The sequence below is a fragment of the Danio rerio genome, chromosome 11 (genome assembly GCF_049306965.1).
Source record: "Danio rerio strain Tuebingen ecotype United States chromosome 11, GRCz12tu, whole genome shotgun sequence".
Lineage (NCBI taxonomy): Eukaryota > Metazoa > Chordata > Actinopteri > Cypriniformes > Danionidae > Danio > Danio rerio.
In genome coordinates this window covers 12,820,433-12,835,772 of record NC_133186.1, presented here as the reverse complement: position 1 = coordinate 12,835,772, position 15,340 = coordinate 12,820,433, and the positions used below count along the sequence as shown (strand labels likewise).

Below are 15,340 nucleotides of genomic sequence, written 5' to 3'. Positions count from 1 at the left end.
TCTGTTGTCATTTAAAAGCTTTTCATTTCCTGATGAACTGTGGCCTATTTGACGAGATGTTTTGCTGTTAAATGGCAAATCATAAATAATTTAGTTATGAAAATATTGTTTCTATATCTATTAATCATTATATATATATATATATATATATATATATATATATATATATATATATATATATATATATAATATATATATGAGTCACTGGGCGTTGCAGGCACTGTTACTCAATGGGTCAGATCTTACCTCTCTGACAGGTCATTCAGGGTGTCTTGGAGGGGAAAGGTGTCCAACCTACAGCATCTAAACACTGGGGTACCTCAAGGCTCTGTTCTTGGGCCACTTCTCTTCTCCATCTACACGACATCTGTAGGACCAGTCATTCAGAAACATGGATTCTTCTACCACTGCTATGCTGATGATACCCAACTACCTCTCTTTTCACCCTGATGATCCCTCGGTTCCAGCTCGCATCTCAGCCTGCCTGTCGGACATTTCACACTGGATGAAAGATCATCATCTTCAGCTTAACCTTGCGAAAACAGAAATGCTTGGAGTTTCTTCCAACCCGACTCTGCACCACAGTTGCCTTTAAATAGCACAACATTGTGATTAACTATTCAGTACAATATTTTATTTCCTTTATTTAGCCAGGAGATCACATTGAGACAGTACTGTCTCTTCTTCCAGTGAGACCTGGTCAAGATGGCAGGCAGCACATAAAGTTTCATATAAAAATCACAAACAATACCACAAAATTACAAAATCACCATTCTTAAAAACATCAGCTCATAACAAACAATTGCAGGTGTCCTTTAAGATGTTGTATAAAAGATGTTTAAAAGTTCTCAGAGTCGGAAGAGTGTCAAGATTGAGCTGATTTTGCAGGTCATTCCAAGCCCTGGGAGCGTGAACGGAAAAAGCACGTTTGCCAAGTTCTGATAATGCCCTTGGAACTATCAGACGAATACATGAACCAGATCTAGTATTTTGATTGTTGGTGTGAAATGTTAATAAATTAAAAATATAGGATGGTAATTTACCTAAAAGAGCTTTTAAAATAAATAAGTACAGATGTAATTTTCTCCTTTGATATAGAGATAACCAGTCTAAGGAATCATACAAAATACAGTGATGCGTCCGTGAATCTGCACCTGTGACAAAACGTATTGCTGCATGATAAACAGAATCTAATTTTCTTAATAGGGTAGCGGTTGCGTGCATATAGAGATGATCACCATAATCCATTATAGACAGAAATGTACTCTCTACTAATTTTTTGCGGACTTTATAAGGAAAACAATTTCTTGACCGGTATAAAAAACCTAACTTTGGCCTAAGCTTTTTCAGTAACTTGTCAATATGTATATCAAAGGCTAATCTCTCATCAATCCAAACTCCTAGATATTTATAAAAGCTAACTCTTTCTATTTGAACACCGTTCAGAGTTTTTATTGTCTGATCTGTTGACTTAGTGCGGCCACGGCTAAAAATCATATATTTAGTCTTTTTTGAATTTAAAACCAATTTTAAATTTTGCAACGTACACTGCAATATTTGAAAAGCAATCTGTAGATGTTGTACAGCTTGATTTAAAGAATGTGCTGCTGCATATATTATTGTGTCATCGGCATACAGATGTATTTTTGCTGATTCTATTCCGTGACCTAAATCATTAATATAAATAGAAAATAACAACGGAGCTAAAACCGATCCTTGGGGAACCCCAGTGTTAACATTTAGAAATGGTGAATTATAATTTTCTACTGTCACACATTGAGTGCGTTCTGAAAAATAGTTTTCAAACCAGTTTAGAGCAGATTGAGTAAAACCTAAAAGCCTAAGTCTCAGCAACATTAGTTTATGATCTACAGAATCAAAAGCTTTAGATAAATCAATAAATAAAGCAGCACAGGACTGTTTACTGTCTAAAGAGCGTGTGATATCATTTAAGATTAATGTAGCTGCAGTAACCGTACTGTGTCCCGTTCTAAATCCTGACTGGTGATCCTGAAGTATATTATTAATTGACAAATATTGTTTTAGTTGGTCATTTATCAATGACTCAAAGACCTTTGCTAAAACCGACAATCTGGAAATAGGACGGTAATTATTTGGGTCTGCAGGATCTCCCCCTTTTAATAATTGCGTAACCATAGCAGATTTCCACAATTTAGGTATCACATTAGAAGTGAGACTTAAGTTAAATAAAGAGGCTATAGGTTCTGCAACTAACTCTGCTGCCAGACGTAAGAAATAAGGGTCAATTTTATCGATCCTGGTGATTTTTTAATATCTAGAGTCTCTAAAGCTTTATGGACCTGTGTGACGGTGATAGGCAAAAACTTGAACAAATGTGAGGAACTGTTTCGAACAGACTCAACAAGTGTATTTGAAGTATGGGCAGATGAGGCGGGAGAATCAGAAATCGAGCCGACAGATATGAAATAATTATTAAGATTGTCTGCAATGGCTTCTCTGCCCTTAACTTCAGTATTATTAACTTTTAAATAATTTGGGAAATTAGAAGCCGGTTTAGGTACTGAAACAGACTTAACTAATTTCCAAAAATGTACAGGATTTTTAAAGTTTTTGTCTATCATAGACAGATAATATTCACACTTTGCCCTTTTTATTAACTTTGTACACTTATTTCGTAAAGCTCTATATGAATTCCAGTCTGTAAATCCATAGGGGGGCACTAGACCTGGTGACTCATTTTGTTCTCTTGTTTCTTTCATTTAGGCTATTTATTCACATTTATTATTACTTTGCATTACTGCCCAAGTTACTGAACTAAGGCAGTAATATAGGCTACGTTTTAATAGTAATAACAATATGCAGTTGTATGCAAGCTGACCCACGATCAGACTATTCATTTAACCGGTAAATAAATATAGTAAAATCAGCTCAACCGAGTCATCCCGCTTCACGTATTATCCAACCAACATCATTGTTAGGGAAGAGCTAAATGTTACAATTTAATGTCATTTAAAACAATTACTTAGCTTCATTTTAAGGCATTAGTGTAGCCAGAAAAATACCTAAAAAGATACCAAAATTCACACGTTATTAAAGTGAAAAATGGTTAAATTTTGGCATGGATAACACTCAATATGCTATATAACTTTTTTTCATGATTTTAAATGTAAAAACAAAGATTTATCTTAGGCTATCATAAGTGTGTTTTTTTCGTGAAATTGTAAGCCATCATAAACCATTAGGTTACTAAGCCTACCATAATTTTATTTATTAATTATTTAATTTATTAAGCCTTTTTTAATAGCTTGTTTTCAGGTTATTTTCATTTTAGGGCCATGAGCTACAAGTCAAAACAAACTCGATATGTTGTATTTTAGCTCTTAAAATAGATCTACAATATATTTTGTTTAATTTTGCATGAGCAAAAACCTGTATAGCCTAAATGACATATTTTTAAAAGATTATCATTCTGCTTACCTGCAGCGCGTGATAGGTTTCTCAGTTGATCCGCGATAAATCCACTTAAGCACTATATTCCATTTATAACACTGCAAACTTGACTTAATAAACGCAAAAGGCATTTATTATGTGTTATACCTTGACTGCTGCTGCATAATGGGATGTTTCTCTACACAACTGTAAAAGTGCGCTTTTTAGCAAAATGAAAGCAAACATTCAAAGGGTTCTGCGTTTTGTCAATTTTAGTTTAATTGTAATAATATTAATAATAATATTAATAAATAAAATTAAAATATTATTTATAGTGTAGCCTACTGTGGGACTGTGCAGTAAACTATTTGTTTTTATTAAAACATTTTTATTAGGCTACATCTTCCCGAACTAAATGACTGGCAGTTGCGTCTCTGCTAAAATTAATTTAACAGCAAATTTCTTATGTGTTTTTTCCTTTTAGAGCTCAAGAGAGTTGTGTTTAAATAATTAGTTAACCAAAGCATGTAATGAATTAAGCTGCTCCTATCATGTCACCCACTTTTCTCCGTTGTGAGTTGAGTGCGCCTCCATCGCCGTGTGCGCGTTTTAAAGGCTATTTACGGCCGCACCTGACCTGACGCGGGGACCGGATCTCTGAACTATAGGACTAGCTTTAATATCACTATTTTCATAATTCAATTGCTATGTCATATATTTTAAGTGGGATTAAATGGGAGTAATTTAAATTTAAAACCAGGGAAATTTCTATTCGGTTTGGTAAACAAAAGAGAAGCGATATATTGCAAAAAGAATTAAGAATAATTCAGGAAATTAATGATTGCTGTAACACACGATAAGGTTAAAGATGTGGAAAAGTGAATCACTCTTCAAGCTAAATTAGACAGCATGTATGTAATGAAAGCACAAGGAGCTTTTGTAAGGTCTCGGGCAAAATGGATGGAAGAAGGAGAGAAGAACACAGCTTACTTTTGTCAATTAGAAAAGAGGAGACAGCAAAGTAATGCAATTCATACTTTAGTTATTAAGGATACAATAATTACAGATTCTAAACTGATATCTGAGGAAATATATTCATTTTATAGTAATATTTATTCTACATCATATTCTGAAAATTATGCTATTCAATTTCTAGAAAAGGTTAAAGATTATATCCCACAGATAGATATTGAATTTAAAGAAATGTGTGATGAGGATTTGAAGCTAGAGGAACTTAAAGCAGCTATTAAAAAAATGTGTTTGGGTAAGTCTCCTGGTCAGGATGGTTTGACTACTAACTTCTACAAATTTTTTTGGGAGGATATAAAACATTTGTTATTTGCAGCATTAAAATAGTGTTTTAATTCTAATACTTTACTTACAACTATGAAACAGGGCTTAATTATTCTTATTCCAAAGGCAAACAAAGATAAAAGAATTATTGAGAATTTGAGGCCGATTACTCTACTCAATGTGGATTATAAAATTCTTACATCTGCTATAGCTAATAGATTGAAATTTAGATTGAATCAAGTTATAAGTGAAACTCAGTCTGGTTTTATTAAAGGAAGGCTAATTCACAACAACATTAGACTTGTCTTAGATCTAATTGATTATGGACATTTAATTAAAGGGTTTGTTGGGTTTGTTTTATTTCTTGACTTCTACAAGGCATTTGATACTGTAGAACATAATTTTATTTTGAATTTTTTTGGTTTTGGTCATAAATTTGTTAAAGTAATAGAAATGTTATATAAAGACATAAATAGTTCAGTATCATTACCATTTGGGACTTCGAAGAGGTTTAACATTAATAGAGGCATCAGACAAGGGGATCCAACAAGCCCATATTTATTTATTTTAGTAGCTGAATTATTAGCATTGTATGTTAAAAATTGCAGAGCTATCAGAACTTTGAATGTTTTAGGGAGTCAATTAATAATAAGTCAACTAGCAGACGATACCACCCTGTTTCTCAGTAATGCAGAGCAGATTTCAGTTGCCATTAATCTGGTGTCTCATTTTTCAAATGCTTCTGGTCTGCAATTGAATTTAAAAAAATGTGAGCTTATGGCAATCCATAACCATACCGAAACACAACTGTTCAATATTCCAGTTAAAAATGAGGTAAAATACTTGGGTGTTGTTATTTCTAAAGACCCTAAAGATAGGGAAAAAGCTAATTTGATGGATAATTTGATAAAAAGTCAAAAAATATTAAATTTGTGGGTTCAAAGGGATCTATCTATTTTTGGTAGAATTGTTTTACAAAAGTCAGAAGCACTTTCCAGGATGATTTACCCAGCTTTTTCTTTAAGTATTTCTGATAGGTACGTTAAAAATCTGAATCAAATGCAATATAAATTTCTATGGAAAAATAAGCATCAATTTTCTAAGAAAATCAGATGTAGTGAAACCAATCATTGAAGGTGGATTGAATGTAATTGATTTTGATGTTATGAATGGTACCCTTAAGCTGAAGTGGCTTCAAACCTTCCTTCGACATAAACATTCTTTCTGGTTTAGGTTTTCTTCTAAAATTTTTGATTTCTTTGGGGGCATAGACTTTCTTTTAAGATGCGATTTTGAGCCATCAAAGTTAAAGTGTAAATTGTCATCTTTTCATAGTCAGGTATTACAGTATTGGAAGTTAATATACAAACATAATTTTTCGCCACATAGCTGTTCTTTGTGGAATAATAAGTATATACTTCTTAAGAGGAAATCTGTGTTTTTTCAAGAGTGGATGGACAAAGGTGTTTGGTCTATTTTACAAATTTTGGATGGGGTTGGAAATTTCCTTAATTATGATGATTTTTGTGAAAAATACCATATTATTTGTACTTAGAAATTGTATTTGTCTTTGTTGAAAGCTATTCCTGGTGGTTTGGTTCAGCTAATCAAAGGGGAATTGGGTTATTCTTCTGTGATACCAAGATTGGGCAACCTTATTATTTCTGGTATTAATTTTACTGGGCAGAGCTGTAATAATAAGAGCTTAAGAAGGTTAGTAAATACACAGCTTTTCCCTTCTAAAGTTAAGAAAAGACCCCTTGTTTTAGATTTTCCAGAAGACAAGGTGGTTCGAATTCGAACAAGATTTCTCTCTTTTCCACTTCTACCAAAGGCAAAAGAAGTTCAGTTTAAAATTATTAACGATATTTATCCTTGTAATGAGTTCCTCAGACACAGATTTAATTTGGATTGTAACGTTTGTACCTTTTGTGAAGCAGACATAGAGTCATTGGAACATTTGTTTTATTTATGCAAATTTTCAAAAAAGTTATGGGATGACATTACTGTTTGGTTAAGATTAAAATATGTAATACCTGATTTTGATATTAAAACTGTAAAATATTTATCTTTTTGTCAGAATTCTGAGCTGGAATTTTTGGTTAACAATATTGTGACTTTGGCAAACTATTTCATTCATAAATGCAGATTTTTTAATAACCCCCCCACTTTTCTGCGTTTCCACAAGGATTTAATGGTCTTCTTCAATTCCTTAAAGCTGATGAGACATAAAAAAGCCCTTAAACTGTGTAGTCTGTTAAAGGCATTTTTTGATGATTAACCCCTTTGTATTATAGTGCATTGTATTTTGCTTTTTATTTATTTCAATTTTATTATTTTTTTAATATATATTTATTTGTTTTTTATCTGTTTTTTGTGTGAATGCTGCTATTTGGACTTTCTAGATGAATAAGATGTTTCTTTGTTCGGTCATTTGTTCTTTTTTCTGTATGTTCTTATAAGATCTAATAAAAAATAAAAAAACTATTGCACCATCAAAACAAAAAAAACAAAAAAAAAAACTTTAAAACGGAAAAACAAATCGCCAATAGGTGGCAGCAAGAGACCGCTTTAATCGAGTGAAGCTTTAAGTGATTCATTCAGCCACGAATCACTGATTCAGTGACTCGCCCGACTTTATACAGAGTCCTGAATCCTTCGTGTAGGGAAACGCAGCTGTGTATTATTCAGAGATGGCCAACTGTTCTGCTGTTTATTTTATTATTATCATAGTAATGATTTCACTATTATTTATGAGAAAATAACGCGGAAGTTTTTTAGCGCCTCGTCACGTGATCGTCAGCATCCATGGCAACGGTTCTTTTTGTGTTGTTTTGAACTCCGCTCTGTCATTGGCATCTGATCTCGGCGTCCTTCGTGGCAACTGATTCCCAGATTATTGATATTATTGATTGTTGGATACATCGATTGATCGCCTGCTGCTCCCTTCATTCAGGTTTGACCCTTGTTATCACACTGTGTTTTGTGTTTAGTATGTCTTGTGTTCATTACAGGTTTCAGAGTCGACTCACCTACGACTCGCTCCAGTTTGAGGGCCTCAACATCACTGTGGGAGAGCTGAAGCGGCAGATCATGAGGCGCGAGAGGCTGAAGTTCTGCCAGCTGAAGATCAGCAAAGCCCAAACTGATGAAGGTGAGATGAGGAAAAGCCACTTAAACTATAACAGTTACTACACTAACATTAGATGTGTTATCAGACAGACTTGTAGAAGCTGACATGTGTTATCATGACTCTGATGGTGACATATAGTGATGTTTTGAGTGTTTTAAAATGCTAATGGCACTCAAAGTATACCATGGTAAATGATTATTACTATATTCAAACTTTATTTTGCTGTCAGAATACACAGATGATGATGCTCTCATCCCCAAAAACACATCTGTCATCATCAGACGGGTCCCTGCGGCTGGACTGAAGTCCTCCAACAGAAGATTTGTTGGGTAAGTCATGTGAAATGAGCGCAATCATCCTCTGATAGATGTTATATCAAGAGTTTGAGTCTGTCTGTGGTGTTTTAGTCACACAAGCTCCTTTGTTTTGCAGACATCAAGCTGGACCATCAGCTAAATCTTCTCAAACAGGTGATTCTTCACTCCTCTCACTGGAGCAGCTGTTGAAGGTATTGAACAAATGATTAATTCACCCCACTGTGCTGCTCTGTATTGAACTGCAGTGTTTGCATTTGAGGAGTCATAATGACATGTAGTGCAGAATATCAATACACAGTGTAACCCCACCCCCCCCCCCACCCCCCCCCCCCCCCACACACACACACACACACAGCTTCTTAGGCAGACCAGTAAAATAAAATTCTAATGTGCAAATGCCTGTGAAACAGACTGAGAATTTGGCTGAGGCAAAGGCATCAGAGGAGGACAAGCTAAAAGCGGTGATGTACCAGTCCAGTCTGTGCTACTACTCCAGCAGGTGAGCGTTCAGACACTGACAGGTTTGGTTTGTGAGAAATGTTAGAGCTGATTCTCATGGTTCTGATGTTCATCAGTGAGGCCATGACACTGCTTGGGCTTCTTCCACCCAACTATGTCTGCTTTCACTGTGGGATCCCAGGACACCACATTAGGCACTGCCCCTCTAAAGGGGTAACTGGGTTTTCTAAGCTTATGGTTGCTGTGAACTTGAGCTCTTGTCTCCATCAGTCAGATTGTTTGCTCTGTCGTTTGACTGTCACTCATGAATTCACAGGGCAGCAGCTCTGCTTCGCAAAAGCGCATCAGGAGGAGCACAGGGATTCCCCGCAGCTTCCTGTTGGAGGTGGACGACCCAAACCGAAAGGGAGTCATGATGGACGGCAGCGGCAAATACGTCATTCCCATCATAGACGCGTGAGTAAACTGTACTTGGCATTGCAGCATGTTATAGTGTTTGTGAAAATCTCACATTATGTCTGCTTGTGTGTGTTTGCGCTCAATCTGTTCAGTGAGGCCTATGCTGCTGAGAAGAAAAAGAGGCCGTCCTTCTCCTGCCAGACCAAGCCGCTGTCCTCCTCTTCCTCAGCTGGTGCAGCATCTTCAGTCCAGGACGCCAGAGGGAAACGTTCCCGCTCCCCATCTCCACCAGAGACGCACGGCGACCAGAAGAGACCACGTCACTGAGAGACCTTCACCCAAGAGACCTGGAGCCGACGTGAGCACAGTGTATATATTGTACATAGTTTATGAATAAAACTGAATAAAGATTATAGCAGCATAAACTGTGGACTGGTTGACCTTCACACAATACAGAAACACAACAGAAAATGATCAACACATTAAGATAGAAATGATGAACAAAACATGCTGCGGGAGAACCAGTGTGCTGTCCTGCTCAGAATCTAAAACTTTTAGTTAAAGTTTATTTCAGAGGTGCTTCAGGGAAACTTTTTCTTATGAAAGGCCAAAAACTAAACTCGTCTGAGGGTGGTGGGCTGGAGGTAAATCTACCAAACTGTAAAATTGTCAATGTAATTTCCAAATTTATTATTATTATTCATTATATAATTTACATGATTCACTGAATACTGTAATTTACAACATTTCAAATTCTTTAATTGTATTAATAATTATACATTTTATAATGAATGAAAGTCTTACAATAAAACATGAACAATCCCATTTATAACACTTAAAATACACTTTGTCTTCGCTTGCTGATGTCTTCTGTAATGTCTGCTCTCCTTCAAGTGACTATTATTTTATTTGATTCATTCACAACATTTCATTGAAACGTTTAATTTCAGTTTGTTTATTTTTGTATCTCAACAGTTAAAAAATAAAGTTATGTTGTATTAAAAATGACAATCTCTGTTAAAGACTTTCCCACTAAACTCCCCATCATTCTCCCTCTCTTCTCAGATGGGATGGAGGGCCAAATCAAAGGTTACCGTGGATCCACTTTGGCCCACGGGCCCTAGTTTGGGCATCTCTGATTTACACCGATGACATGCTCATCTAATCAATCCTGGCCAAACAAAATGTTGCAGCTCATCTGGTCTTCAATGATCCCAAGAGAGCCCACTTCACACCTCTCTTACCTCTCCACTTACACTGGCTGTCAGCTGAAGGTTCAAAACATCTCCACTTGCTACTTTCTACACTTGCCCCTCTGTCCAGAAGTGAGCACTGCCTCTTAGAACCATCCCATCAAGGATTTGGGGGTGTTTAACCCTTCTGTGCTGTTGGTGAAGTTTTGGTCCACTCTGGGCTGATTTTGAGGCTTAATTTACCAACAAATTTCTCTGTGGTTCAGCAAATGGGATGATTTTTGGTGACAAATTTTGTTGACACATATTTTGGGAAAATACTTTTAGAATTTTTTAAAAACTCAACAATACACTCTGGGCAAATTTACCACCCTTTCATTGTGTTCATGGCTGTTTTTGCCCAAATGATTTCCATTATTTTTAAATGCAACGTCATGACAGCGTATAATCATGCATTCTTGATTGTTGGTGGTTTTTCCTGTTGGGAAGAGGTAAGATTTGTGATTTTTACTGGTGATCATCAGTTACAGTTCAAAAAAGCTTGATTTCTTGCTTTTATTTGGTGTTTAGTGAGTGTGTGAGGTTGTAAGAGAGACTTTTACACACATATATTGATGTGTAGGAGAAAATACAAAATAGGCACCTCAGCTGTCAGAACATAGTAAACATAGTAAGTGTACTTATGCATGTACTCTATAAATTGCAGTTTTACTCCACAGAACTCCATATAAAAGTCAGACACGCTTTTGCACGGGGCAATGTAAAGGATTTAATGGTGCCAACTGATGATCAACAGTAAAAATGAAATTTGACCTCTTCCTAAGTGGGAAACTACCAACCAGAGTTGCTGCTGGTCAAAAGGAGACCCTAAGATAATTTTTACTGCGGTGCTTCAGCAGAGAAACAAAAACACACAAACATATGTATTTAAATGTGTATTCATTTATTATATATAAAAATATGCATATAAACACGCAACATTAAATGTTTCATAAAATAACAGTTTACGTCAAAATAAACACTGACATGTCTTCTGCAGAAGGATTCCTAATTGCAAACATTTACAAAGGTTGTCATAAAACCCTGTCTGAAGCTGTAGAGATAGACGGTCCTCGGTGCTGCATGCTGTATCTGTAACGGTCAGCTGCTGGGCCCGTTTTTTCAAAAGGTTTAATCCGGATCAAATTGATCCAGATTTAGTAATTCTGTTTTTGCGATCCGTGATCACGTAATCCAGCTTACTTTTTGAGCCAGTTTTTCAGAGCAACATCGAATTGGATCAAACTGATCCGGATAGGAACTTTTCAGGATCACTAAATCTGGATAACCAGTGCTCAAACAGGATAGGAAATCACAATGTAGAACTATAGATATGTAAAGAGCGACAAGTAGAATAGCCAGCGTGGGGTCAACATAACTTTATTTTTTTTTTAAAATGAAAACTTAATAAATATTAAATTAATAGTAATAATAAATAATAAAAGCAAGAAAAACAACACCGCATCCTCTTCCAGCAGTCCACTCATCTGAGACCTGAAACACTGTACATTGAGGATATTTATAACAAGTTTTCAAATATAGATGTAAATAAAAAAAAGACTTAATGTCAAAAACTCCACAATAATCTCAGACTTCCTCATCTGATGTGGAGAGAGCAGCTTGTCTGAGCGTAGCCTTTAGGAGGCGGATCTCAAGTCCTTGGCCTTGGTTTGCTGCAGTTTGGTCAGAGTCAGTTGTTCCTCTGTCAGACGAGGCTGTGCTTCTGCCCTTTCAGTCTCTTTTTGCAATTGTCAAAAGAGATTTCAAAAATCAGTCATTGCCATTCTTTGCATTTTTTGTTTATTCTGTAATCATTGCATGCATCACTAATAAATATTCTAAAAGGAAAAATATTTTTCATTGTGATAAATATATATATTAATTAGAGACAAAATAAAATTGATTGTTTTTGGTCAATTTTCACAGCTGTTTGGGGGATTATTTTATGAGGCCAAACTCTTTCTACTTTGCTGGAGGCCTATACTGAAAGGCTAAATACATTAAAGCCAATAATCACTATAGCCTGACAGATGAACAAATAAAAGTAAAACCTTATGAATAAAGAGCCGTCACAACTGCTGATACCTGTCTGGATATTCCCACAATAAAAAGAAAACACAATGCAGAACCCTTGATGGAGCTGCCAAATATCAGATGATGGGTTCAAAGTAACAATGTGTAAATTATGTTTAAAGTGAAATTCATTCAGTCATTCATTTTCATTTCGGCTTAGTCGCTTTATTAATCGGGGGTCATGCAGCATAAGTTTTACGCAGAGGATGCCCTCCCATGTTGCAACCCATTACTGGAAAACACCCATACACTACAGACAATTTAGCTTACCCAATTCACCTATACCGCATGTCTTTGGACTTGTGGGGTAAACCAGACCAACCAGTGAAAACCCACACCAACACGGAGAGAACTAAAGTGAAATTCTTCTAGAATTTTTTTAAATACCACCCGATATTGATAGACCACACTTATGAGTTAGTAACCACAGCAAAACATATTTCTGTCTAAAACATCATCTTTTCAAAATATACTCATGAAATTGAGATAATTTCTGTATTTCTGTTTACAAATAAAATGTCTAGTCTACAAATAAACTTTTATTCATTCATTCATTTTCTTTTCAGCTTAGTCTTGTTGGTTTACCACAGCGGAATGAACCCCCAACTTATCCAGCACGTGTTTAGCAGATGCCCTTCCAGCTGCAACCCATCACTCGAAAAAACTAAACTTTTAGTTATTTCTAATTATTAACACACAGCCATGTCATTCATCTCAAAACCTTTATTACTTCTTTTTACTGTTAGAAAGATATATCAGAGTATAAACAACTAGTGTAAAAGTCTGCGTCCCTCTGTGTCGCTCAGGCTGCACTGCAGTGTCTATTCACAGGCGCGATCCCACTACTGATCAGCACGGGGGATTTGACCTGCTCCGTCTCCGACCTGGGCCGGTTCACCCCTCCTTAAACGACCTGGTGGTCCCGAGCTCCCCCAGGAGAACCATATCGATACCGAACTTAGCGCGGACACCCGATCAACATAGTCCACTGCAGCCCAGAAGCCCTGAGCTCAAGCGATCCGCAGCCTCAGCCTCCCTGTAGCTTGGATTACAGGCGCGCGCCACTGAACCCGGCGAGGGCTGAGAGAATCAGAGCTGTGGAGAATATGATCATCACAGCGACCTCTAGTGGAGGAAAACTGAATGATGAATAAAAACTGACTTCATAGCCTTATGACATTAGATAATAATAAACAGCAGTATGATCACAAATAAAAAAATTACAGTAATTAGTATCAATAGTGTTTTTGAACTAAAGATTATTATACCATATTTATTAGCCTTTACAACTCTTTATGAGTGCCACAACATTCTGTTTTCTGTATCAACTAATAAAATGTAATATGTAGTATACTTTAGTTTTTTTTTTTTACAGTAAAAGTGGTTTATTGTATCATAATACATATAGCTGTAGAAAACATATTACAGAATGGGTGATTTGTTTATATTAGGTGTGCATCTGCATAAAACATTACAAACAATCTACGAGCAGAGATAAATACAATATAAAATTCTGAAATAAAATGAACAGAGCTTTGTTGTTTTTCAACGAGTCTAACAGTATTCAGGTACAGTAATGTAATAATCAAATGTACAATAATACTGCTATTGTCTTCATTTTTTTAATTAAATAAAATGATTTGCTATTAAAATGACAAATTATGCAATTTATTAGACCTGAATGCTTTTACAGTCGCAGGGCTCAGAAACACACGCAAATGCTAAATTATAATCCAGACTCAACCTTGTATTTCTTGTGATGTGACTATTGTGAATGATCATTGATGCTGAAATAATGCTCTGGGATAATTTATGTGAGCTAAGGGATAATTGACCCAAAAATGTTAATTCATAATCGTCACAATCATATTTATGCGGTGAACTATCCATTTAAGATTGTGCAAACAGTGAACCTCTGAAAAAGTAAAGCTTTAATGTTTTAATTTTCCACTTAAATACCAGTTCCTCATCCAACATTCATTCATGCAGTGAATAACTATCATTAACTGAGTTACATATTTATTATTCAGTTTACTCTTACTCATCCACTAACTGTGGTGTCAGATGCGGTTTTGACCTCCATCAGTGTTTTTAACATCTATAAGACTCGACAGAATCTCACACAATCTGTGGCATAAATTGATAGACTGTTTCAGCTTTAGCAGCACATCATGCTGAATTACTGATCCTGAGCTGAACATTGTTTATACAAGTACCACAAGTTATTTAATCTGATCTAAAGACTAAAAAGCTGTTTAATATTAAAGATAAAAGGTAAACTAAAACCACTTTGTCCTCTCTGACACTAAATATGTTTTAGCTGTTTTATGATTAAAAAATTATGTTTGTGATTATTAATCTGCAACCAACAACCTGCAGTATTTTATAATATGGTGGCCTTTAGCGTCATTGTGCAATATATGAACTGTGGATTACACTAGAGGCCACATCTGCATCTGACACCATATTTAGTGACCAAAAAAGTGTTGATTCAATTAGTGAATGAATGAATGAATAAATGAGATACTCACTGAATGAGTGAATGTTAGTTGCTGAACTGCTTTTCTGTTGTCATTTAAAAGCTTTTCATTTCCTGATGAACTGTGGCCTATTTGACGAGATGTTTTGCTGTTAAATGGCAAATCATAAATAATTTAGTTATGAAAATATTGTTTCTATATCTATTAATCATTATATATATATATATATATATATATATATATATATATATATATATATATATATATATATATATATATATATATATATATATATAATATATATGAGTCACTGGGCGTTGCAGGCACTGTTATTCAATGGTTCAGATCTTACCTCTCTGACAGGTCATTCAGGGTGTCTTGGAGGGGAAAGGTGTCCAACCTACAGCATCTAAACACTGGGGTACCTCAAGGCTCTGTTCTTGGGCCACTTCTCTTCTCCATCTACACGACATCTCTAGGACCAGTCATTCAGAAACATGGATTCTTCTACCACTGCTATGCTGATGATACCCAACTACCTCT

At 35.6% G+C, this 15,340-nt stretch overlaps 2 protein-coding genes across 3 annotated transcripts in view; both read left to right on the top strand.

The window, feature by feature from the left end:
* zgc:174354 overlaps positions 1-15,340 on the top strand; it is a 90,236-nt gene that overhangs the window by 65,413 nt on the left and 9,483 nt on the right.
* LOC110438903 (E3 ubiquitin-protein ligase RBBP6-like) lies at positions 7,533-9,437 on the top strand. 2 transcript variants are annotated; one of them, XM_021472447.3, is made up of 7 exons: positions 7,533-7,858; positions 8,067-8,166; positions 8,270-8,345; positions 8,565-8,653; positions 8,730-8,826; positions 8,930-9,069; positions 9,165-9,437. In XM_021472447.3, exons 1-7 carry the CDS (start codon positions 7,699-7,701, stop codon positions 9,337-9,339), a joined length of 837 nt encoding a protein of 278 aa, XP_021328122.3. In that variant the 5' UTR covers positions 7,533-7,698; the 3' UTR covers positions 9,340-9,437. The 2 variants fall into 2 exon arrangements, with proteins under 2 accessions (XP_021328122.3, XP_073772594.1); XM_073916493.1 differs by lacking the exon at positions 8,730-8,826.

Bases quoted from the DNA above. Each gene is read 5' to 3' on its own strand.
- LOC110438903 (XM_021472447.3), top strand. From the start codon at position 7,699: ATGTCTTGTGTTCATTACAGGTTTCAGAGTCGACTCACCTACGACTCG. The intron at 8,167-8,269 runs GTAAGTCATGTG...TTTGTTTTGCAG, and splicing joins TCCAACAGAAGATTTGTTGG to ACATCAAGCTGGACCATCAG. The intron at 9,070-9,164 runs GTGAGTAAACTG...CAATCTGTTCAG, and splicing joins GTCATTCCCATCATAGACGC to TGAGGCCTATGCTGCTGAGA.